Raw genomic sequence first — 26,617 nt, forward strand, 5'->3', positions numbered from 1 at the left:
TCACTCCAGTGGAGCTGCTCTCACAGAAATCATTAATGACCTTCTTTCAGGGAGGTCAAACAGCTCCTTCTCCATCCTCTTTCTCCTTGATCTTTCCTCCACCTTTGATACAAATGATAAGGCCTGTTCTCAGAGCTATCATGCCCTTCTTCAGCCATAGATTATGCTAGTTGAAGAATGATAATGGTAATCGTATTAATGTTGGGACAGAGTCAATGGTGTTAATCATTGTGCTGTCATCTGTCCTCTAAGGGCCCAATCATGGAGACAAGTGAAAGAGAGCTGCTGAAATCCACAGCCCAAGAAGGAAGGCGGTGTCTGTCACATCCCTTTGTTGCAGGTATTTCTGCCTTACACTCTTTCTAAACACTGTCTTAATTCTTTGGGCTGGCGCAGCCTTCCCAGATATTGTGAACTACAATTCCCAGTGTTCCTGTCTATCAGCCTTGCTGCCCAGGGCTGATGGGAGTTGTAGTCCAAAATATATGGAGAACAACAGCTTGGGGAAGGCTAGTGTAGAAAGAAGAATGGAATCCCAACCAGGAGTTCAGTCTTGATTGCTTTGGCAGGTGGGGAAGGCATGAGAGCTAAGAAACCAATGGGTGGACAGGATATCTAGACTTGAGCACACAGTGAGTGTTAAGAGACCAGAAGCATGTCAGGCAAGGATTCTATTTGAATGCCACCACCCAGCTCCAGCAAATATCCTTCCTTCAATACCTAAAGATCCTCACGTGGAAGTTCAGGGAAGCTGAAAATATATTTAGGCTGCAATCCTATATTTACTTACCTGGGAGTAAATTCCATTAAATTCAGTGGGGTCTGCCTTTGCATAGACTTGTATAGGATTACACTGTTACAGGATTAGTTAAAAGGCAACTAAGGTTATTTAATTAGTTAACAGCTTAGACTACACCGATGAAAATCATCCCTGAAGTTACACCATAAGCCCAGAATATGACAACGTAACTAGCCAATTGTTTACAGCACATGGTCTGCAGGTATGAATAAGGTACCCACACAGAGAAAACCAGCATAGCAGGAAGGCTACAACCCTCCTTCCTGACATTTAATATTCTATAAACAGAGAGAGTTTTATAAATTAAAAAATATGTAAAGTATTCAAACAGCTTAGGACTGGAAAGCGTCCATTGTCAATTGTAGGCTGGTTAGCTTCATTTCTGTCCTAGGAAAACTGGAGGAAAGAATCATTAAATATAAAATAACCCACCATATAGAAGAACAAGCTTTGCTGAAGCTGAACATGCATGGCTGCTGCAAGGATAAGTCCTGTCTCAGTAACCTACTAAAGCAGTGGTTCCCAATTAGGGGTCCAGGGACCCTGGGGGTCCACACAATGCACCCAGAGAGTCCACGACCCCATCCTTTGCCTCCCCCAACTATTTTTTGTCATTTTTGCATGGTAATATCACAAATTTTATTGTGTGTTTTAGCGCTGTGACTCTTCAATATATTGGTCAAAATCACATCGCAATAATGATTTGACCCAGCAATGTACAGCAGCATATCACTCCTCATGCAAGGGAGAGCAGGGCAGTGGATTTCAAGGATATTGCATGATGACATCAGCCAATAGCACTGCTGATCTGAGCTGCCTTCCCTCACGTTGAGGGAAAACAAGGTAGCCAATTGGGAAGTGCTGCCTTCCCCTCATGCTGATGGAGAACAAGGCAGCTGGTTGCCCTCACTTCAAGGCACCATGGCACTACCTTCCCCTGGCACTGAGGCAGAGCAGCATTTCTCAGTTAGCAGGACAGCAGCAGCAGCCACAGTGTCCAGTGCATCTTCGCTGGCTGCCACCACTGGCTGTCTCTCTCCCTATCCCCATCTCCTCCCACTCAAACCATGCAGTGGAGGTGACTTCACTTTGTCTCCTTCCCCCACCCATCCGATCTCCACGGCTGCTCCTTCCTTCATCCCCACACCTGGTCTCCAATTTCAGACATCAGGATATATCAGAATATCATGATGTTTAACTGCTGATATATCACGATGTTGAAAACCAGATATCACTCAGCCCTAGTCTGTTTTTTAGTACAGTGGTACCTTGGTTCTCGAACGTAATGTTAGCAGTCATAAGAGGAAAGGTCCTCTTGTGGATCAGGAACTGGTTATATAACAAGATGCAGAGAGTAGGAATAAATGAGGCAGTTCTCCCAGTGGAAGGATGTAGAAAGTGGAGGTTCCTCAAGGGTCAGTAATGAGACCTGTACTTTTAATGTTCATAAATAATCTATAGTGAGGAGTGAGGTGACCAAGTTTTTTGCGATACTGAATTGGTTCAAAAGTGATTGTGAAGAGCACCAAAAGCACCAGAGAGAATGGATAGTAAAATGCCAAATACAATGCAATGTAAGCAAGTGTAAAGTGATGTGTGGAGGGCAAACAAAAATCTTAATTTCACATATATGCTCAATGGGTCTGAACTGCTGGTCACTGACCAAGCATGAGACCTTGGGGTCATGGTAGATGATTCAGCCCAGTGTGTGGCAGCTGTGAGAAAGGCAAATTCTATGCTAAGGATCATTAGAAAAAGGGATTGATATCGGAATGCCATTATGACAAATCTATGTTGCAGCTGCATTTGGAATACTGCATACAGTTGTGGTCACCTCAAAAAGGATTTTGTAGAGCTGGGAAAGGTTCAGAAAAGGGGAGGCAAAATAATTATGGGGCTGGTTGGGCCTCTTTAGTATAGAGAAAAGGTGAGGAAGAGGCATCATGATAAGAGTGCATGAAAATTATCCAGGGCATAGAGAAAGTGGAAAGGGGAAAGTTTTTCTCCCTTCCCATAACACTACAAGTCACTGACATCAAACGAAGCTGAATGTTGGAGGGTTCAGAATAGACAAAAGAAAGAACACGGTGCATAGTAAGTTTGCTCCCACAGGAGGCGTGATGGCCACCAACTTGGATGGCTTTAAAAGAGGATTCGACAAATTCATGGAGGACAAGGCTATTGGTGGTTGCTAGCCATGATGTCAGTGTTATACCTCCACTGTCTGAGAAGGGAAGCCTCCGAGTGCCAGTTGCTGGGATTCACAAGAGTGGTCTTGTGCTCAGGCTTCTCACAGGCACCTGTTTGGTCAGTGTGAGAACCGGATGCTAGACTAGATAGGCCGTTGGCCTGATCCAGCAGCTTCTCTTTTATGTTCTTACAAGTATGACCTTCAGCAAAGTGTTGCAGTGCATCTGCTCCTCCTTAGAGGAGAATTCCTGTTGAGGGTTTTAGGTAACCAGCTCACCAGCCATGTGCTCCTTCAAGATATTCCATCCCATCCCCTCAGCTTCAAGTTTTCTTTTCCAGCAGACACTTAACCTTTGTGGTCACTGAATGTGTTCAGCTCTCATAGTGTTGACCTGTTAGGGCTTTAAAAAATGTTTTGTATACTTCTGCAAACCACAAGGTTATCTGTAATATGTTGGTGCCAGCTTCTTGTTTCTCAGTGGACATGTTTGGGCTGCAAAGTTATTGGCTCAGTACTCACCACCTGAGATCACTGGTAGAGGGAGTCCTCTAGCTTAATCGGTTTGAGTTTCCAGCTGTTTTTCTTTCTTTCTTTTAAATAACAACATAGTTCAGGTCCAAAATAATTACAACTAAAGCAATATTTTAAGGACTTTTAGCATAAGTGAAGAAGAACTAAATTAATGCTACCACCCAACCCTTGATGCCACACAAATTCAGCCAAAACAGATGAAAAAAACATGAAAATTCCTGTAAGGATGATGGGAAAATCGTATTTCCCCTTTTTTAAAATACCACCAAGAGAGTGCATCCCAAGTAACTCCTGCAATGTTTGATACTGTCATATGCTAAGGAGGTTGACCACAGCTATTATTATACTACACTAATGAAACGAGAAATCCTGCTGGCATGGGCTGTGTTTTTGTCCTTTCCTCTTGTGTGATGTTATGCAGGGAATCACAGTGTGTTTTTTAAAAAGAAAATAAAAGAAAAGATCTGAATATGATGATGACATGAGGAATCAACTATTATGCAATCATCATAATGACTGAGGTAATTAAGTAGTACACAAAAAAATCTATTCTAAACTCTGCCTCTTGAAAAACTGCAGGAAACCAAAATCTGCAGGGAGCTGGGCACATTTGATTTCGTCTTTCTTCCCATTTGACTCCTGTTTAAGTCATAAATTTCTCCTCTGCATATGAAATGTGCCAGTTATGAAATTTCATCTCCAACAGTCTTCCCTGTGCCTGATGTTACACTGATGTGCCAAGACAAAGGGCTGTTTGTGTAAAACTTGCATCCATGCTGTCTGACTTCTGCTTCCCAGTTTACCTCACAAAATAAAAAATCTACAAGATCCAAATTTTCAAAGTACAGGGCATTGTAAGCAGGATGGTGATACCTGTATCATTGAGTTATGTAGAGTTACTACATTCTGAGAAAAACACTTCTATTCTGTTTTATGCACCATAGAAATAAATAGCTAGTATAAGTTTTGCTCTGCAGTCCTATGACACTTACTTGGGAGCAACCCACCAACCTCAATAGGACTTACTTCTGAGTATACATGTATAGGATTGCACACTGTTAATGCACACATGCACACTACCAGCTTCATGCTGTTGTTTTCACTTTAGTAGTCTTCAGATGGGATGCCAGGTTTAACTTGCACAACAGAGAGAAAGTCACATATTCATCGAAATAGATGAGTTGCTTTTGCTCTCTCTCTCTCACTCTTTTAACTTTTGTGTTCTTGGAGACATAACATTAAAGCATGAGAGAGACAGCCAGGGAGAGCATGACGTCCTCTAATCCAACAAGTCACCTTCCCCAGCTCAAACACCAAGTGATTTTCTCTCTCTCTCCCTCTCCCTCTCTCTCTTTCTCCCCTGCCTTATAAGAAAGAAATTGACTTTTGTTTGGAGTTTGTGAAAAGTGGGACTCGGGGCCCAGTCAATGGGGCACCCCGCAGCGCACTCTGAGTGGAGCCATCTCGAACCAGTCAGCCACGGCACCAATTAATCCGCCCTTTGTCAGAGGCCCAGCCCCAGCAGTAGCAGTGGCAGCAAAGGCAACAGCAACACATTTGGCCATTGTTCGGGCCTTCATGCAATGGGATTTATCCTTTCAAAGAGCGAGTTTTGTCCCAAAGAGTTCGAGCGGAAGTTTCTCACTGACAATTTGCCCCAAATAGATAGATTTGTCAGAAGCAACCTTTAAAAGGAAAGAAAAAGGAAAGAAATGCCACATAATTATTATTTTTATAAGATGCATCTCTCTCTGTGTCTCTTTGTAGGCCTAGTCTGGGCAGGTGCAGTAGGCTAAGAAGAGCCCATGGTCTGAGGTAGTGTTAAAAATGGGATTGGTGGGATAGATGAGGCGGCTCTGTTCATCTCAAGACAGATGTAGCAAGCAAGCTTCTTTGTACAGCTGCTTTGACTTCTTAAAGCCGAGGGGGGGGGGAGGTTTAGAGTCTTTTACATGTCATTGTCATGATTACTACATAGCATTGCATTAGGCCAGGCAGATTTGGCAGCCTCCAAATGCTTCCCTAAGAGGTCAATAAGAATGATCCAAACAGGTTCCTCCAAGACTGTACGCCAGACATGGTGGTGGCCTTTTTGCATAACTTGATGCAGCTAAGGAGAGTCTGCCTAGCACAAGAAAAACTGAAAATAGACCTTTGCTATGTTTTTGAGACTTGTTGTTTTATTATTGCCACTGAATACAGCAACTTGTTTGTTCCCAGCAGGAATTACAGAGCAAAACTTGCAAAATCTACAACTCGCTACAGTGGAGAAGGGGAAGCTACTAACATGAGTTTAACCAAATTGCGGGAGGCAATGGAAGACAGGAGTGCCTGGCGTGCTCTGGTCCATGGGGTCACGAAGAGTCAGACACGACTAAACAACAACAACGACAACAACAACAGTGGAGTGAAAGTGGGAGCATCCATTTGGTAAGCTTTGCGGCTCATACAGAACAGCACGTACCTGAACACATGCGCATAGGCTAGCAGAAAGATATTGAGATCTGTGAGCTATAAGTCACTTCAAGTAAGATGCAACAGAAGGGCATGGTAGAGACATAGTACTTGAAATGGCAAGTAGGGACTCAGGTGCTTAAATGTTCTTCAACACAAAAACAAACAAACAAATCATTTTCATACAGAAAAGCTAAATTTCAGAGAGAAGGTGCTTCTCCCAGCCTTCTCCCTGACCTAGTTGCTCTCTATGTGCAAGAATGTTTTTATAATCATACAGAGGAACATTCAGTTCAGTGAAATTCCAACTGCAATATGAAATTATACACAGGTTTATCATTGTGAGAGAGATCAATTGTTTTAGGGTGACTTCTGGTTCTTTCCTTTCAGAACTAAAAGTTATTTTACAAATCTCTTCCGCCACCCACAAAGGAGGAATTGGGAGCAATTGTACTTTGTGCCTCAAAGACTTATACAAATGAAAAGTCTGGTAGGAAATATACTTAACATTCATATATTTTAAAGCGAGTCTCTGAGATCTCACATTTGAAGGGAACAGATTAAGACAGTCTCCAAAACCAGATAAAGGCGTGAAAGGTTTCAAATGATCAGTGGAGAAGTGGCATTGGCTTGAATGGATTCCTGGTGCTCTCTGAAGGTTGTTTGGTTGGTCCTAATAAAAATATTTTCCCAACTGCAGATCTCAAAGAGTGCTGTACTGCCTGATACTTCCTGCCTTAAGGATACATGTGATTCTTTCTCAGGTGTATCTGTGGTTATTGTGAAGTATAAGTAGTGACTACAACAAATGTTCTTAAAATTAATTATGATTGATTGACTGCAATTTAGTCTAGCAATGCTTTTGTGCATTACAGTGAATCTTGTGCCCCGCTACAAAAATTGCTTCTCACCACCCACCCCAAATATAAAATTATGTCTTTGCATGAGTCCTCACCACCACTGCCCAACAGAAAGACTTATTCCAAGACCCCAGTGCACAGATTTCCCATCTAAATGAAGCAGATGTTTTACTGGTTGGTCCCATTTGTACGTTGAGCATTTCCTGACTCTTAGCGTTCATATAATGCCATCTTTATCTATGTCATCTATGTCATCTTTAAGGGACGCGGGTGGCGCTGTGGGTAAAACCTCAGCACCTAGGACTTGCCAATCGCATGGTCGGCGGTTCGAATCCCCACGGCGGGGTGCGCTCCCGTTGCTCGGTCCCAGCGCCTGCCAACCTAGCAGTTCGAAAGCACCCCTGGGTGCAAGTAGATAAATAGGGACCGCTTACCAGCGGGAAGGTAAACGGCGTTCCGTGTGCTGCGCTGGCTCGCCAGATGCAGCTTTGTCACGCTGGCCACGTGACCCGGAAGTGTCTGCAGACAGCGCTGGCTCCCAGCCTCTAGAGTGAGATGAGCGCACAACCCTAGAGTCTGTCAAGACTGGCCCGTATGGGCAGGGGTACCTTTACCTTTACCTTTTATGTCATCTTTATGAGAAGCAAACTTTTAAGACCACAAAATGTAGTCAAGGCGTAAAGAAATAACTTGCATAGCAAGTATCACAAGTATACAAACTTGTAGCTACTGGAATTTAATGGAAAGCTTTTGATCTGTCATAAAAAAGTTCAAAGATGTCAAGCTTCAAAATTCTGATGCCTCCTATAACCTGGTTTCAGAGAGTCAGGCTGTCAGAATAGTTGAGTGTGCAGGAAAGGTGGGCTGTGAATAAGTTAGGGTTTACTCAGTTTCAACATGTGCACACTGTGTACGATGTGTGAATAGCAAGTGGGGTAAATTTGTGTTTTCACACTCTCTCCTGAGAGATATCCATCTGTCTCCTCCTATACTAGTTTTTAAATTGGACTTAGAGATCTTTTAATTTTGATCTGCTTTTAGTTATGATGCTGGGCTTTGTGGCTTTAATTGTTTATCTGTCTTAGGTTGTTTTACCTGGTTTGTTACGCTAGCCAAAAGAGTGTTTTAGATGGTGGTTTTTGTTTTGGATTTTCTTATTCCTAAATGAAATCCACTGTGGTGCTTGAGCTCGTGGTGCCTTTTCTGATGAGGTCCTTGCTGCTGACGGTGTTGGCTCAGCTCATTTCCTCCCTCTAGTGAAGAAGTAGGCACCTTGGTTACATATTGTTGAGCATATTTCTTTCACGTATGCAGAAAAGACAAAACAGAAAGGCAAGGACCTGTTGTTTATCCATGAGGTGATTTGTTCCTTTAGTCTCATACAGAGCAAAACCCCAGGTGGCCTTTAACAAGTATTCACTAGTTCAAACCACTTGCTGTTAACAGCCTTAAATGCAACAATACTGTATTTAAACAAACAGGGGGAAATGGTTAAGTACTAGTGGGATTCCACACTAATCTTCTTGGTGCATTTGCAATCATATTTTGCTTTCAAAATATTGTTTCACTGCATGATGATAATCCTTCACAAATGAACCATTATACAGTGGTACCTCGGGTTAAGTACTTAATTCGTTCCGGAGGTCTGTTCTTAACCTGAAACTGTTCTTAACCTGAAGCACCACTTTAGCTAATGGGGCCTCCTGCTGCCACCGCGCCGCCAGAGCACGATTTCTGTTCTTATCCTGAAGCAAAGTTCTTAACCTGAAGCACTATTTCTGGGTTAGCAGAGTCTGTAACCTGAAGCGTATGTAACCTGAAGCATATGTAACCCGAGGTACCACTGTACCTAGAACAAAAAGTGCTTATGACAACACATACCTCTTTGCTGTGACGCCTTGCAGTTGCTTAATAGATATTATGACTTCACACCATGCACCTCCCGTAACTCTGGTTCATTGGCATTCTTGTTCAAACAAATAAATTAGAATCTCATGTGTGCTTTACCCATGTGTTTACCATGTCAAATTGTGCTATGATTTGTTATAATACCAGTACAACCTCTGCTCATATACCCTGTGCTGCGATGAATCAGTGCCTCTGGCCATTAACCAGAAGGTTGGTGGTTCAAGCCTACCCAGGGAAGTCTGTGGGCAGGATTCCTGCATTGCAGGGGGTTGGACTAGATGCCTCTTGGGGTTCCTTCCAACTCTACAATTCTGTGGTTCTTTGAATGAGTATGCTAAACATACAATGAAGAATTATACATGCCGCCATAGACCATGGTCAAAACTCTTGTGGTCTCCCTCCGTCATTCTCTCTCACATACGTACACCAGTTTTTTAAGTAGTGAGAAATATTGTACACTTCATTCCTCATCCTGAATATGGATTTAAATGAAACTTCTACATAATTTCAGACACTGATGAATATATGAGGGCTTCAACAAATAAATGGTACTTTCTATATGCAACAAGGACTTATTTTCCCTGGAAAGATGCTGTGCAGCAGATAGGATGTAGAATCTTCCATCTTCCACAGAGTGTATTCTCCATTTCTGAGAGCTGAGCAGGTGTGCATGCAGAGTTCTGTCGCATCACAAATACAGAGCACTCTATAAGCACATAACTGCCTTATATAATTTTGGGTCATGCATGCCTAGTATGCTTAGAGTGTTTTCACATCATGCATCATCTTCTGGAACTTGATACATATGGATCTTCTCTGTGATCACAAACATACTGAAGCTGTTGTTTATGTAACAGTCTTCCTGGAGGGAGTTAATAAGAATTCAGGTGATAACAATCACAGACAAATATTTGTTAGTGGACCTCGTTCCCTTCTAGTAGATCCCATAATGTCAGCATATAACATGACTTTTAGGAATTAGAAAATGTTTAAAATATTATTGGTCATGAATTTCAACACCACAGTAAAAGAACAGTGCCATGAAGATGGAACATTGATCTAACAGTAGTTGTGATATCATGAGGACTAAAGCCTGCTGATTCATTGGCTCTTTGGTATATGACCATACATACAAGCTGTGGGTGTTTTTCTGATTTGATTGTTGTAGGTCTATTAGCTAAGTTTTAATTGATTATTATTGGCTGCTGTTTCAGATGGCAATTATAAGTATTGTGAGCATTATTGAACACCAATAATGGAAAGAACAGAGGAGAATATTTTAAATAAAGTTGCACGGACCTGATAAGTGAGTATTAGCCATGTGGGTTATTGCGCCAAACAGAATCAACTTAAAATTGCATTTATTAAATAACTTTGAAACCTGATGCGTAGGGAGATGCTGTAATATTGCAACCAATTAATTGGCTGAAAGCTGGGTTGCTGAAGGATGCTCCCAAATGTTAATCTGCCCAAATTTTAAACATTTAAGAAATATTGCTTAGCCTGCAGGTGCCACTGAGTGAAGCTAAAATTACGCTCAGAGTCTTTTGCCATGCCTTTACCAGCCTGACATGCAGGATTTTAGTTCTCTCCCCCCCCCCCCAGCCCTTGCCCTGTGCCAGTGCAGGGAGCAGGGAGCTTCACCTGCATAATATCTGTGTGTCAGGCTGTTGTGCTGTCAAAGGCAGAGAGCCAGGGCCAGGACAAAGAAGAAATAAAAGGTGATAGCAGCCTAAGTGAAGCACGGCTTCTCCCTCTTTTAGCAAACACTGTGAGGCTGTTACCCACACTAGGTCCATTTTCTCTGGAAGTAACCTTGGCTGAAGTCACCCATTGAATCAATAAATACACTCTTCGAAGAAGTGAATTAACCAGTCAGTGCAGACCCCTGTTAGAAGGGAATTTGTCTCCCGATGTACTGGCAGGTCAGATACCAATGGAGGCAGACAAGCCAGTCCAGGGCTGGCATTTCCTTTTCTGAAGGCATATATGTGATTAATGGGGCGTTTCATTGCTGCAAGTGAACTGTGGCTGAATTGCCTGCACTGCTTCATCTCTGAATGGAGGGAGCAGGAGAATGCTTGGTGACTGATAGCTTTTGTTAGCGCAGGCAGCCTGGACTCTGGTATTACTCCTCCCCTTGCCTCTCCTTGAAGATGCATTCACAGAGAGCAAGTGCTTTGCAACCAGTCCTCATGCTTGCCCTGCTGTCAGGCAGCTGAGCTCACCTGGGACTCACTTTCTGCACACTTTGGATTCTTTGGACTCGACTTCCAAAGAAGCGTCTGTCTGGTCCGACAGAATGAATGAATGAATGGGTGTAGTGTTCATTTCCAAAAGCATTCTGTACTTACAATGGAAATTTGAGGCCAAAGTAGAAGTTATCCTGCTGCAAAAATGGCCCGTCCTTTCCCCTCCATAATATCTCACAGAACTTACCCTGTCTCTTGACATCAGGACATTTTTCACTTCTCTGTCCTTGTTCTGTATCACTAATGCAGCTGCTGTAGGGATGTGTATAGAAACTTGGAGAGGATATATTTATTCAATATTATCCTTCCTTCCTCACGTTTGTGAATTCAGCAAAGTGCATCCATTTGCAGCTTAAAATAAGGAAGTTTTGATAGTCTAGTTTTAGTCTTTTAGTTTAAGTAATCCAGGATGCTTTAACGCAGACTGGATTCTCCTGGTATTTCCCCTTTTCTTCCCTTAACGCAATCTTGTAATCAGTAAATATAACATTTACTCACTTAGAATACTTGTTGAAGAGTAACAGATACTGCAGCCTCGTTCAGGCAGGCTTAAAATGATCATCAGGTTACAAAGACATACTTTAGTCTAGTTTAAAGTGGTGTCTGAGTAATGGGGCTTAGACATCCAGATGTTTTACATTGGTGAGATGAAGTGCAAAGAGGAAGTGCCCAGCCAGGTGGAGAGATTTTATGTATGTATATATAGTCCCTCCCCCTAACAAGGCACTGTAGGAGTGTCTCTCTGAGTCCTCTCTAGGAAATTTACAGCACTCTGAGCTACGGCTCTTCTCATGTGCCTATCCAGCAAACATGCATGGTTGGTTTTTGACTGCATTGTAAATATCTCACAGCTACTGCTGATCCAAGCAAGGAATTGTGGACTCGAGGGAAATTCTACATATGCTGCTGAAAGGGAACATGGACCTGCAGTTACCATTTTCAATAGCACCATGGATTGGGGAGTAACATTTGGTTTGGTCTTAATTCCATGCAGCTCAAAGAGCACATAAGCTTAGGTCTGCGGATCCATTCTAATCATTCTGATGGATTCTAATCAACCAAAACTTTAATCACCAATTATAATCCTGAATTGCTTGTTTCTCGTTCCCTCTTTTTTTTGGTTCAAGTCTTTATTTGCTTGCACAAATGTAGCCACTATGGAACCACACAAACACAAAAGAGTAAACCCAAACTCCACATAAGTACCAAAAATCTGTAGGAAAGAACCATAATTGTGGAAATGGGTAGGGGGAGTCAAAACAGTCCAATGATGACTCAGTGTGCATGGAGTCCACCCCGTGGATGTTTGATAGATGAATGTTGCTGCATGTCAAGGTGGCCTCAACTCTGCAGACAAGGATTTGCCAGCTAGCTGGCAGAGGGCATATTTCTACCTGCATATTGCAAGGTCCAGCCCAATAAGTGGTGTTCCTCTACCTACGCATCAGACTGTTGGTTTGTGGACTCGGATGACACAGGGCGGTTCCGTAATGCTTCATACACCTGAATCAGAATCCCTCCCGATAACCTTTTGCTTTGTTAGGGGGTTGATTCTGGTGGCCCATAGCAGAGGTGACCACAACAAGGCCATGCATTCTGGAGAAGCTTGCTGCTGCAAGCGCCTGAAACAAAACATAACCTGCCGTCTCACCTATGCAGTTGATCTCTTCTTTCCCCCTCTTCTTTAAAAGAAAGAAAGAAATCATTTCCTCTTTTAAGCAAAGGGATTATTTACTGCAAATCCGAAAGCAATAAATACACCATGACCAATTCCGCAAAGAGGCTCACAGCCAAAGGATCTCCCCTCCTCGTTATGTCGTTAGAGAACTGTAGCCGATTTAATTAAACGTGCTGACTGCTGATCCGCAGCAAGATCTGCGGCGCCTGGGGTAAAAACATCCTCTTGACATGCACGCGAAACAATGCCGCCAACCCTTTACATCCCCCCATCGACTGATGGGATTGAACGGGAGGGTCTCTCTCCAGACTCCCCTCCTCCTTTCCGCGCGGACACCCCCCTATCGAAGCGATGTAAAGCCCCCCAAAGCAGCCCCCTTCCCTGGGAGAGGTTAATAAGCTCTTGTTCTACTGACAGAGCCTCTGATTGGGTTTAAAGTTCGAGTTTAGTAATCTCTTAAAGATCAGGGGCTCGGATAATGGCTCTCTTTGACTAGGTCCTTTTTATCGTTTGGGGGCTGAGAAGATGAGGGGGGCAATTTAGGACGAGCCGGTGTGTGTGTGTGTGTGTGTGTGTGTGTGTGTGAAAGAGGGACTGCTGCAGATCTGGGTAAGAGCCCCCCATCCTCTGAGCAGAAGGGTCTACTTTGGTCCCCTGTGGAATCAAGCGGCAGAATTGGGACCACAGCTTCCACTTACTGACTGTCTGAGGGTATCCTGCAGAATTGCTTGATCCCGGGATCCCAAATAAGGAGCTTCCTTTAAGAGGCTGGTGTTAGTTCAATGAAGTTTTCTGAAATCGTGGTGGCGCTGGGGTTACCTGCTAGGAAAGGTTTGTGTTCTGGAATAAGAATTCATTGCGTATCTTACGATGGTTTGTTAAATCTACTGTTTTAACCATTCGCTTTGGTTGCATTATAATAAGCCTTTGGGGTTCAAAAGATAAAAGACGGGGGATAAATATCCACGTTTGCATCAAGTACATTACAAAACTTTCTCATCCAAATGAAATAAATCTCAAGTACAGTGGTTTGTGGAAATGGGATCAGATCTGTTGCCCGTTGGTGTTCAGTTCTATGGGGATGTCCAGTCTTCCCCCTGGGATATCAGAGATGGCTACCATTAGAACTCAGCCATAGCAGGAGATGGGGGCTCGGGGTGGGACGCGCGATTAAGCCCACCTGTTTAGAGCGAAGACTCCGCGTTTCGGATTGGCTGCTTGTTCCAGGTTGGGATGAGATGGGGAACTTTCATCAGATCATACGGACTAGTCCAGGCGTAGGCAAACCTCGGCCCTCCAAATGTTCGAGACTACAATTCCCATCATCCCCGACCACTGGTCCTGTTAGCTAGGGATGATGGGAATTGTAGTCCTAAACATCTGGAGGGCCGGAGTTTGCCTATTCCTGGACTAGTCACTTGGGGAGATTTTGCTTGCTGCTGTGTCCTGATGGCTCAGTTTACCATTTAATGGGTCGGTCGCTTGAACGAAAGAAGCATTTGTAGCAGGTGGGAGAATCCTTTCTTCGGTTACTGCTGCGACCTGATAGTCGTAAAGTGGCGGGGGGGGGGGGCATTGCTTGCGGTGCGGAATTTCTCCAAGAGGACGTGTGTAGACTGGAAGATCTTTGGACATGCAGCATCACTATCATTCTAAGCCGGCCTTCTTCACCCGGTTGCCCTTCAGCCCAGACGATCCGGACTCCAACTCCCAGCTAGCACGTCCAATGGCCAGCTAGGGGGGATGCTGTGCTAGGCAAACCAGATCACAGTCGTGGGAGCGGGACGTGTTCACATAATCGTGCTTCAGTCTTGGAAACCAGCTATGCACACATAAGTATATAGATACACCTGCATGCACTTCTGCTTTGAACGCCTGCCCCTGAAGAACAGCCGGGGAAGCCACTGGCTGGGGGGGGGGCGCACTTGCTTTTGGCATAGGAAAGGTCCCCTGCTCAAGTCCTGGGAGAGGCTCCCTGGCGTTGGCAAAATCGAGCTACACGGACAAATGGTTCAGTTTTCCATGTTCCTTAGGAATGCTGCGTAACCTAGTGAAGTACTTCGAGGGCGGGCAGATGATCCAATCACAGCCCTGACTAAAGGGAGACCATTATTTCCCAAGTGTCCCCATCACTCGCTAGTCCTTACAACAGCCTTAACCTGTAGGCCGACAGCATCAGCAGCGCCCACGTGGCTGCGCAGCAAACGCTGAAGCCCGAGCAGGAGCTGCCAAGGCGCTGGGGCCCAGGGCGAACTGCAGGCCGAGCTTCACCACCGGGAGGGGACTTTCCCGCCCCAAAACTCAGGACGAGGAGGAACCGCAGGACCACCACCACCTGAGCATCATCATCCAGGCTTCAGAAGCTGGTGGGGCCCGATCCACCACGCACGTTTCTGCAGCAAAGAAAAAAGATCCACTTCTGTTTCCTACAGTGGCTTTCTTCAAGGGAGTGCGCGAAGGATGGAAGGATGGAAGAACTCTCGGGATCGGGAGCAAAATGGAATGGGGGGGAGTTAGAAGCAATCCCCCCCCCCATCGCCGCTTCCCTTGCTACCCCCAGCCTGGGCGAAGAGGCTCGAGCCTCGTATACAGGCCATCTCTCGCCCCCTGGACTCTGGAGCGCGCCCCCGCCTGGCCGGGAGGGACGCTTTCCTTGGAGAAAGTCCCGAGGGAGGCTGGTTGACCAGGCTCGCCATTAACAAGTCAACCACGCCGCTGGGGAGGGAAATCGGATTGTAGGAGAAGAGATCCCTATTTTTTTAAAAAAAAACTTTTTAAAAAATATATATTTATTATTTATTTGTTGCGTTTGCATCCAAGGCTGGTAAGAAGCAAGAGAGAGAGAAAAACGCTCCGGACTCGCCTTTTCCAAACTCCTGAGCAGAAGCCGCTGGGAGGTTCATTAATAGCATTAGAATTTAACACCCCCCTCCCTCCCACCCAGCTGACGTCACGCACATCGCCCAGAACTGGCTTGCTGTGAAGGTGGTTGGAGGGAGGGGGGCGAGATGGAGGAAGAGGAGGGACGGAGGCGCGAGGAGCCCCCTCCCCCCTCCCGGCGGGCTGCCTGTCAGCGCTCCCGGGGGATATGATAGGCGCTTCAGGCTGGAGGCTCAAAGCACAAAGTCAGCCCGTGTGATGAACTTCTGGAAACCTTTCACTTTTTTCCCTCTCTCCGCTCGGTGCCATTCACTTTCTGAGAACCAGACCCTGCCTCTTCTGACGTTGCCCCCCCCCCCCCATCACCGCCACCCCCGGTTCCTTCTTATTATTTGCCCGCCTCTGATCTTTTTTGCCTCGGCGCCCTGAGCCGCGCAGCGCAGCTCCGGCGTCCTCCTCTCGCCGTGGGGCTCTTCATGCCGAGCCCCCCTCCTTCTCGCCAGCCCCACCGCGCCGCCGCCGCCCCCTTCCTCGAACCCTCCGGAGGGACGACGACGACCAACTTCTCCTCCTCCTCCTCCTGAGGAGCCACCGGCGTCTCCTTTCGCTTGGAAAAGAAGCAGCGAGCGAGCGAGCGAAGCCAAACTCTCTCCCCGCCCTCCGCCCCGCGCCCCGTCAGCTCCTCCCGCCAAAAAAAGAAAAGTTTCCCCTCTCTCTGCCAGGCGGGACCGTCCTCTGAGGAAGCGGAGAAAGTGATTTGGGGAGGCGGGAGGCGGGCGAGGAGGAGGAGGAGGAGATGCGTCGCTTTCGCCCGCGGGAGGAACCCTGAGGCAGCTGCCCCGAGGGAGCCGGAGGAGAAGCCGCAGCGCCCGCTCGCCGCCTCCGGAAAAGAAGCCCCGGCCGGAGCCGCCGCCACCCCGAGGGACTCCGCCATGAGCAAGCCGGCGGGATCCACAAGTGGGTAACGCGCAGCGGGGGGCGCCCGCGGGGGGGGGGGGGCGAGTGGCTTCGCAGCCAGGCTGGGTCCCTCTGAGGCGGCGGGGCGGGGGGTGTCCTCTCGCTCCGAGTCTGGATCTTCCCGGGAGCGAGCCCACGCGGAGGGGCTTTCCTCGCAAGTGAGTCTGCGGAGGATCGCGCTGCGTGGCTTTGGGATTTGGGAGGTTGTTGTTTTCTCCGGATGGGGATTCGGGCCTGTAATGAACTTCAGATTTCCCCTTTCTGATCGCGGGGAGGGAGGGGGCAAGGATGGGGCGCTGGTAGGTCGCGATCGAGTCAAACATTTGCTCACGCGGGTCGCTTTCCCACGGCGGAGATCGCGATGGCGATCGACCTGCGCAACTTCCTTCTGCTGCTCTTAATCCGTTTTAGAAAGGGAAGCGAGAGCAGCCCGAAACTTCGGAGTTGAATGCCAAGGAGGAGGAGGGAGGGAGCCGTTCTCTGGAAAGAGGATTTGACGGGAATACTTTGCACACCATTTCCAGCCTTACCGAATAATCCTGCGAAAGGGAGAAGCAGAAACAACTTAAAAGTCACATTTCCCTTAATCCTAAATCCGGGTACACCTCATAACGGAGGGATTTCTTTCTTTAAGTCTGATTGACCGCTCAGGCTAGGAGTTGGCTTCAGACTCCAGAAATCCAAGAAGGGACTTTGGGGGTGGGTGTCCCCCCCTCTTTTTTTTTGGTCGTAATATGCATAATAGGGTCAGTAACGTACACGATCTAGTTTGATGTAAGGCGACTAGTGGAACAGGTCATTTTAGGGCGAGAGCGTGGGCTCACGGCGACTTTTTTTTAGCAACATCAAAAATGCCTTTGGAGAAAAGCACGTGCGTGTAGAAATGCCTGCCCCCAAAAAGGGCACATTTGAGCTCAAGAATCGTCTCCCTTTATTTCCTCTCCACCCACTTCTTTCTCCTCTTCTAGCGCGTGTGTTGCTTGCTGTAACTGCAGACTAACTTTATTCCGAATTATCTGGCATCGCTCGATATTGACTCGCCTTCGAAACTTTTTCCCAGAGAGCAAAGTATATAAAAGAGGATATTTCTCTCTCTCTCTCTCTCTCTCTCTCTCTCTCTCTCTCTCTCTCTCTTTGTGTGTGTGTGTGTGTGTGTGTGTGTGTACACCACCATCATCAAAAAGAGAAAGTAAAGTTTTTTTCTGTATTTGAGGATCACCAAAATATAGTGTGGGGCTGGGAGCGGGGAGGTTAGCGGGATGGATCTGATAGCAAAATCCCATTGGATCCATCTAGAGCAAACCTCTCCCGTCTGTTTTCCCGCAATCTTTGGAGGGGTCAGGGGACGGGACATCCGCGTTGTTCTTGCCAGGGGACGTGCAGACTGTTATCTAAAGAGAGGTGGAAATTATTCTCGGGCCAATTTTGTGAAATTATGGAGGCTATGGATAATTTACTCGAGAGTAGTTCTACTTTCAACGGAGCTTCCTCCAGGTCACCGTGCATGGAACTGCCGCCTTACAGCTCGATTCTTTATATCTGTTACCTTAGAATTTAGTCGCCAGGATCCAGTGGGCGTGTGTTCAAAGTTGGTGCAGCTTTTTGCCACAGCCCCCTGAGTTTGGCCTTGTTGTTCCGCTAGTCCCTGGGGTTGAACCAAACTGCCTCGGGGAGATGGGCTCCCCAAGTGTCCCCGTTACCTCCCCTCCTTGGGACTCTGTCGCCTCTTACACCGAGGGCCATCACAGGTTCTTTCGGATAACTTTATCCCTAAGGAGAAATTAAGGATGTGGTGTGAACCGGGAAGGGATGTGTGTGCGTGAGAGAAATGTGTTAGGACACTTTTTCTTTCTTTCTTTTCTTTTTAACTAAATGCGATTTCTGTGACCTGGGAATGAGATCCCTAGAGTGGGGTCGGGATGTTACTTGGAAGTAAGTTTCCTTCCTTTCAAGGAGGCGAGAGGGACTTCTCCTGCCCCGTCTCCCGCGGCGGCAGCCCGCCCGGGATAGCTTAAAAACAAAATTAACTTGGCATAACGGAATAAACGCCGCTGGAAGAATAGCTCGGGAGGAACTCCGTCCCGGTCGGTGCATCTTAACTTGCCATAGATCCGCCTTAAGGCTCCAGAAATGATCCAAACGCAACGTTTTTGCAACTAGGAGAGTTTTATTACGCGGTCAGCGAGTTCTTTCCTCCAACCAAAAAAACAAAACCGGACTCTGTTCACAATCCTAACTGATATCAATAAACAAAAACCAAGCGCCGTTGGTTTGAATGACATTAGGTTGCTTTCTGGCACGACAGCCTTGATTTTAGGTGATTGGTCTCAATCTGCGGTTTGGGGGGGATTCAAATGGATTAAAAAATAATAATCAACCCACAGACTTTAAGCGGCTCGGCTCTATTTGGATCGTCCCCTGTTTATGAGTTGGGGAACATTTTCTAATTCAGGGTATGCGCAAATTTGGTTATTTATTCTGCAGGATAGAAGCTGTGGCTTCTCTCGCCATTTCCCCCCTGGCGGACCCCTCCCCACTGATCCCTCTGGCCTTTACTCCCCCGCAGGACCTCGGCCCTGCCTTGAGGAGGACTGGGGCGATCTCCTGCGCCCCTTGGAGGGAGGGCGCCCCTCGCCAGGCCTTGGACTAGTCCCGAGCCGTGGCGCAGAAGCGGCCGCGTCTCCTCCGGCCTTTGGCGCTGGCTCCGCTTTCCCTTCCGCCAGGCTGGAGTGATGTCAGATGTGATCTCTCTGCTTGGGTGGTAACAAGACCCCGTCGAGGAGTCCTCGCAAAGCAGCCTAACTTCTTTCAACAGCCTCTGATGGTAATTACAGTAATCGAAGCTGCCATATATCTTTAAGCAATTACGAGGCGCGCACACACACACAAAAAAAGTGCCCCCGCCCCGGACGCCCCGTCGAGGGATGTTCCAAACGGTTTCCCAGCGCCGCCCGAGCCGCGTTTGTCTTTCCCGTTAGACTTCTGGGGCCTTTAAACAGGGGTTAATCAGTTATCTGGTGACCTCGTGTCAAGTTAACGGGGTCCCTCGTTCGCCTGGCATCCTTCGGAATTTTATTCTCAGCACAGGAGCCATGGTTGCTGGAGGTGGGGGGAGGACACATTAATGGGCTGAGAGACTGACACCCACCCTCTCCAAATGCCATTAAAATGGTGGAGGGGGTAAGCGGAGGGCAGGGAGCCAAAGTTTGCAGCAGAAGAGGACGGTGGCGAAGGCGAGAAAAGAGGCGCTGCCGAAGTTGAGACCCGCAGGGTTTCAATGGCGAGAGTTTTTAAGCTTCTCCTTTTGGAATTCGTAGGATTTAAACGCGTTGGACTGTGGCTGGGTTGCTCTCCCCCCCCCCCCCCGCAATTATAGTAGGCTATTCTGTTGCCTATTTCGATGTGCAAGGTTTAAGCTAGCAATGGAAGGAGAATAAGGAAATTAAAGAGACAGCGAATCTAATATCCAGTTTATCCTATCTCCTGTCTGAAGTGGGTGCCTGGTTGCCAAATAAGCAGGCATATTCAACGGGCACCAATACAATATAAGCACTTAAAATAGAGCAGAAACAAGAGGTCAGATATGGGCGTCGGAGAGAGGAGAAACAATACAAGAACAGAGCAGAATCGATCCAGAATCTGGAGAGGGCGAGCGGATCCGGAGGTGTTTAGAGGAATCCTCCCGGGCATTAATTAAGACCATTAGTTTTTCCGCAGGCCGCGGGAAGAAATTCCGTGGGCGTGTGTTTAATATAAACAAACTTAATGCAAATAAGGAATATACAATGTGGTGGAATACGTGGGGGTCCCAGTGAAATTAAAAGTTAAACCGCGGCTGAACTGGCTTATCAAAATTGCACGCCTGTTCAGGGACGCTAAAACAGTTGTGCGTGTTCCGTTATTTATTCTGTATTCGTCGCTGGAATATTTTGCCGCCCTCAATTTTCCTAGGCACTTTTACTCTGGATTAGGATAGCAGAGCGGCTTACTCCCAAGTAAACGAACAAAGTTTTACCATCTTAACCCAGTGTGCGCGCGCGTATATGTAAAAATACACGTGGAAATAAATCCCTTTGAACTTAGAATAACTTTCTGCTCAGAGGAAATATTATTAGAAACCGGCTACAAGTATGTAATTGCACTTATCCTGCATTCAGCCCCTGAGGAGTAAATTGGGCTGCTCCGAAGTAAGAGCTATACATTTTTTAAATATTTAAATTTAGGAATTTAAATGTTTGTTTTTTTATTTATTCTAGATATACAACTAGGGGCTTTAATAGTTATACCTCAGGGTACTCCTAAAAGAGCTATTTCAGATTTTCTAAAATAGTTATGACTCTCAGGGTCATAACTATTTTCCTATTTTATTCCCCTTTTTCTTTTTTCTTATCTTTTTTAAGCAAACCCCTAGAACCAAGGTGCTACGATTTGGGGAATGGTATCTCCAGAAATACTGGGAAGTAAACTGGTTATTTACTTTACACTTAATATGATGTTTACCGCCCTCTGAATATATTTACGACTAGATCCCCTGTTGGCTCAGAAGGAAATCCGATGGATTTCAACGCGACTGGAAGCTTGGTTAAACTATTTCAAGCCAGCGGCTCGCAGTCACAGGGACGGCTTTGGGTCGGACGCCTTGGGGGACAGAGCCACCAAAAGGACGCCCCCCGTTCTGGAGAAATGTCGCGCCCTCAAACTCGATCCTCTGAGGTTTTTTAACTCGGAAGTGAGCTCAAGGATCCTCCCCCCACCCCGTGCAGGGGGATCTCATCCTCGGTGGCGTGGCGCCTCCCGCCTGCACTTCGACGTGAAGTCCTATCGATCGGGCTTTTGAAATCGGTTTGTGGGGCAGAGACAGAGAGAGATGGGAAAGAGCGAGGCTGAGATGCGCGTCCTCTGTGCAAGTGAGGGGGGAAAAGCAAAAAAAAAAAAAAGCGAGGAGCCGGGGCAGAAGCCCAGAAGGCGAGTTTGGGATTTGCATAAGGAGTTGCGCGCGTTTTGTCCGATTAGGGAGCGGTGACATCCAACGCCGGGGGATGGCACCGTGGCATGTCCGATTTCCTTGCCTTTTCCCCTCTTTGAGAGTGGAAAGTCCAGCAGTGGCTGCCTGAAGGACGGGGGGGGGGGACTGAGAGAGAGAGAGAGAGAGCCGGCCAAGAGCGGTGTGAGAGGCAGGGGAGGGGCGGGAGGAGGCGGGGGGGGGGAGTCGAGTGCTCTCCCCTGTGGCCATTGTCTGCAATGCGAATTCCCATGCTACTCTTTTTGACGGGTCACTGGTGACCCAATAGGCAGGTGGCAAGGAGGGCGTGTAATTACACAGCTCCAGAAGCCAAGCTTGGCTCGCCCGGCTCTCCTGGAGATCGCTTACCTTCCCGCTCCCCCCCCCCCCGCAAACCACCACCCACATTCACACAGCAGCCAAACTTCACTTTTCATCTCGAGGGGGAGGGCTGAAGATTCCTGAGCGTTGTCCTTTCGCCGGACCTGTTGTGACTGATTCCTCCCCCTCTCTCTTTCCCTCCTCCTCCTCCTTGGAAGGATCCCTCCTCCCTCCCTCGCGCCCCCCTCTCTCCGCTTCCCAGCGCGCCCCACCACCTAATCCCCCTTCCTCCCGCCGGCCCCGCATATAGCAGCTGTCGGGTTTCATTTGGAGGAGAAGCGGGCCGCGGCTGGCAGCTTGCGCTGATTGGAGGCAGTCAAACGAGTTCTCCATAGGGGGAAATCATTAAGTTAACACGTTATCTAATGTCCCTATTGTCTGCCGGGGAGGCATTGTTTCAGGGCCCCGCCCCAAGCCCAGAAGCCAGGTCTCGGAGCAGCGCTCTCGCCGGCCTCGCTGCTCCAGAAAGCGGAAGAATCTGCTCGGAATTCCTCCCCCCCCCCCCGACGACGCCATTCGGGCAACCAGCCATCCCAGACACACACATAGGTAAAGGCTGGAAGCCCCGTCTCCTTTTCCGAATATTCCTCTTGCTCTCTGCCCGCTCAGCTGCAAAAAGATGATGTCTTGCACCTAAATCTTCCCAGTCCCTTCGACTTCATTGCGCCCCATCTTAAGAGGTTTAGAGCTTTCAGGCTGCCCTCCCTGCAAACATATGCCTGCCCACTCACAAGGGAGCCCCACTGAGTTCAATGGGACTTACTGCCAGGTAAGTGGGGATTGGATTGCAGCCTAACTTGGAAGCAAGCCCTCTGCCGCACACCTCTGCTCTGCCCCTGGGAAGTAAGCCACCTTGAACAGAGCAGGTCTTTCCTCTGGGTTGCAAATGTACGGGACCCGGCACGAATCCTATCCGAAGTCCTCCTCACTTTTTACAACGCCGTTATTATTTTATTCTAACAAATACATTTGCTCCAGAGCATGAAGTGAAGGGGGGACAGCTGCCCCCACAAAATCAAGTCAATAAATAAAAAATTCTTAACCAACTGACCAATTGCCTCGTAGATAATTCGGTTCTGCCCCCCCCAAAAAAAACCTGCCCCTCTAAAATAAGTCCAGGCTACGCCCCTGCAACCCTCTTAGGCGCAACGCAATCCTTCGAATGCCTTCGCTGTTTGCAGAGTGTATTAGCCCGCAGTACGTAGGATTGCAGTCTCCGTGGGGCCTCCCGTTGTGGCGGGGCTGGAAGGGGCTGCAGCTTCAGAGATGAAACTGCCGCTGGGACATTCCCAAACTTTTCCTCGAGAACTACCCGTTGACCTTTGAAATGCTGCTCTCACTTTTGAACAGCCCGATCCTAAGCGCCTTGAATTTTGCCGGCAAGTTTCCTGCGGCTGTAACGTAGCTTTGCCCGCAATCGCAGGCTGACAGCTAAACTTTATCCTAAAGGCATTTGCTAGGAGGGCTTGGGGTCCTCGGAAACGCCCCGGATGAAACGATGGTGGGCTGAGATGATCGACCAGTAGATGCTGGTGCTTGCGGGTATCAGCTTTGAGCCTGTTCCTTTTAGTCAGGTGAGGACGCGCTTACTTGAGAGTAAGGACCGTTGGCATCAATAGGACTTTCTGGCTGAGAAAGTTTAAGAGTGTGGGGTGAGAAGAGAACTGGGGTGTATTATTAGGTGAGCGGTTCTTCTGCGACACAGAACATTAAGTCATAACCCACCTAATGCGAAGTTCCCGTTTCCTTAGTCCGCGTCTGTAAAGCACCGGCTGCGCACCAGAGGATGGCGCAGCGCAATCCTAAAGGTGTTTACTTAGCAGTTTCCCCCAGAGTATGACTGGGCTTTGCCCTAGTCATCGGACAAGCCTCTGCCTGCTTTCTCGTAAGCAAACCCCATTCGTTCCCTTAGGACTTAACACCTGACAGGTTTAGGTTGAGCCTAAATGTCTTTAGGAATGTGCCCTTAATCGAAATAAAACCTGGTTGATTTTAAGAGCTGTTCCACAGTGGCTGCCTCCGAGAAGGTGGTAGATTCTCCTCCTTTACCAGGTTTCAGCAAGAGCGGATTGGACACGCGATGCTCTTTCTGGTTCCTGCCAGTTCAGGATTATATATCATTACTTCCAACCAGAGCTAAAAGAAGGCTGCATTCCCAAGCAAGTTTACTTGGAAGAAAATCCCCTGGGCTTCAATCTTGCTTCTGAGTAAACATGGATAGACTGAACTATAAATTTGTGTTGGATTAAGGGCTGGGGAGGCACCAGTTCAAATCGCCACATAGCCATGAAACTTCATGAGCGACCTTCTGCTAATCGCTGTCTTTCAGACTAACCCACCTCGCAGGGTTGTTGTTAGAAAAATGGAGTGGGGAAAAGAAACTATGCACACTGAGCTCCTGGAAGTTAAGGCAGCAGAGAAATGTAAGACATAAATCAAATCCATGCTTGTTTGAACAAGGAGTAAGCCAGTGGAATTATTTCCTAGTCGCTTGGGGATCCTGTACACATTTGCCCGGAAGTCCTGCTGAAATCACTATTGCTTCATTCCCAGCGAACGTGCAGAGGCTGGGGGTGCAGGAGAGCTTAGGGTAGCAACACTAAGGAAGTACAAGCTTATGTTTCCAGAGGGGAAGTGAGGACTTCATGGTCTTGTAGAGGGTGGTTGTCTTTAGATAGGCAAAGGCTTCTTACTTCACTTCCTCCACGATGTGATATGCCAACCCTGCTGTGTTTGAGGGTCTTTCTCCTGCTGAATGAGACTCTGGACTTCTGCCCCAAAGTCCTGCCTGAGTGTACCACCGTCTAATTCCCGCCCCCTCCAGCCAGAATTTCTGCTGCTACTCCTGTAACATGGCAGGAGAGGACTTGCAGATGCTGGCCTCCTGATCAAAGCAAATGCAGCCAGAAAGAAGTCCCTGAAAAGCTGGGTGCAGACAGTGGTACAACAAGTTGATTTTATACTCTGGGCTCAATGTTGTTGTTTTTAAAAGGAGCATGTGTATTACTTTAGTTGTGAAGCCCACAATTAACACTGACCTTCTCACCACTACCATCACCTCCTGGCCATTCCATGTTTTGTAATTGCTTCTACAATCCTAATATGTAGGATGGCTTTATTTATTTTATTATTTTATTTTATTTTATTTTATTTACTGGTCACTTTCTTTTTTACCAAAGTAACTCTAAGTTATTTACAATACAAAACAAACAAATACATTAAAGTCAGGTTAAAATGAAACAAAAAAATCTAAAAGACAATTCTATTTTTAAATAGGTGGATTGAAACATCCCACTCAATCATGGAAGCCATGATAATGAAAAGCCAAAGACCTAAATGTCCCGTCCCCCTGGGTGCCTAAAAGCTATGCAATGATGGAGCCAGGCAAGCTTCCCTGGGAAGAGATATCCATACACAGGGAGCCATCACTGAAAAGTCCTGCTCTTGTGTTGCCACCCTCCAGACCTACAAAGAAGAGCCTCACATGATGATCACAGGGTCTGGGTCAGTTCATGTGGGGAGAGGTGGTCCTTGAGATTTGGGGCTCTTGGGCTTTATACATCAGAACCAGTGCTTTGCATTGGGATCAGAAACTAACTGGCAGCCAGTGCAGTCGAGCCAGGATTGGTGCAAGGAAATAAACAACTATCTGACTTTTAGAAGACACCTGAAGGCAGCCCTGTATAGGGAAGTTTTTAATGACTGATATTTTAATGTATTTTTAATATTTTGTTGGAAGCTGCCCAGAGTGGCTGGGGAAACCCAGCCAGATGGGTGCGGTATAAATAAATTATTATTATTATTATTATTATTATTATTATTATTATTATGTGCTCAGGCTGTCTTGCCACAGTGAGCAACCTGGCTGCTGAATTCTGCACCAGCTGCAGTTTCTAAACTGTCTTCAGAGGCAGCTCCATGTATATGCATTGCAGTAATCTAACTGAGAAGTTACTAGAGCGTAGTCAACAGAAATCAGAAGTTTGCTGGGCCACCAGCCAAAGCTGATGGAAGGCGTTCTGAGACCCTGAAGCCACTTGAGCCGCAAGTGACAATGATGGAACCCAAAGTAACCCCAAGCTACTGCCTGCTCCTTCAGAGGGAGTGTAACCTCATCCCATCCCATCCAACCATTCACTACCAGTGCCTCAGTCTTATCTGGATCCAGTTTATTGGCTCTCATCCAGTCCATTACGATTAAAAAAAATGGAAAATAAAAAATAACAGCATGTGCATTTAAACTCACTTTAAATCACAGCACCACCATGACCATTGGAATAAAATGTCTCTGCTGCCCTGGTGCTAAGCTCATTCACTTGCAGAAAAGGGCAGCACTGTATATTTTTAAATGAAATTGGAATCAGTAACCATGCCCATGCATCCAGCAACTCCCTGACTGTAAATTTTAAAAAGAAGAAGGAATACTGATGCCGGTCCTCTTTGATGTGCCCCCTCTCCATTCATCTGTCAATCCCTGAGTAGAGAGAGCCAGTGTGGTGAAGTGGTTACAGCAGGCTTCCTCAACCTCGGCCCTCCAGATGTTTTGAGACTGCAATTCCCATCATCCCTGACCACTGGTCCTGCTAGCTAGCTATCATGGGAGTTGTAGGCCAAAAACATCTGGAGGGCCAAGGTTGAGGAAGCCTGGTTAGAGTGTCAGCCAAGCTCCAGGGAGACAGCTCAGGTTGGAGCCCCACATGTGGGTTGGAGCCCCACATTGGGCA

General features: G+C 47.0%; 1 protein-coding gene and 1 long non-coding RNA gene across 5 annotated transcripts in view; both read left to right on the plus strand.

Annotated features, from left to right (window-relative positions):
* LOC308583041 overlaps positions 1 to 14,778 on the plus strand; it is a 46,005-nt gene extending 31,227 nt beyond the window's left edge. Inside the window, exons 2-4 of one of the 2 annotated variants that reach the window (XR_014006017.1) lie at positions 253 to 340; positions 5,742 to 5,951; positions 14,707 to 14,778. This is a non-coding gene — a long non-coding RNA (uncharacterized lncRNA). Of the gene's footprint in view, positions 1 to 252; positions 341 to 5,741; positions 5,952 to 6,365; positions 7,050 to 14,706 lie in introns of those variants that run through there. The other variant, XR_014006018.1, reaches the window with a different exon arrangement.
* Positions 14,779 to 15,730: 952 nt separating this feature from the next.
* NR2E1 (nuclear receptor subfamily 2 group E member 1) overlaps positions 15,731 to 26,617 on the plus strand; it is a 30,693-nt gene continuing 19,806 nt past the window's right edge. For 2 of the 3 annotated variants that reach the window (XM_081186656.1, XM_081186658.1), the window contains exon 1: positions 24,274 to 24,316. In XM_081186656.1, the coding sequence (XP_081042782.1) occupies positions 24,277 to 24,316 (40 nt within the window). In that variant the 5' untranslated portion in view covers positions 24,274 to 24,276. Of the gene's footprint in view, positions 16,511 to 24,273; positions 24,317 to 26,617 lie in introns of those variants that run through there. The other variant, XM_081186657.1, reaches the window with a different exon arrangement.

The sequence above is a fragment of the Podarcis bocagei genome (assembly GCF_964188305.1).
Source record: "Podarcis bocagei genome assembly, chromosome: 3".
Lineage (NCBI taxonomy): Eukaryota > Metazoa > Chordata > Lepidosauria > Squamata > Lacertidae > Podarcis > Podarcis bocagei.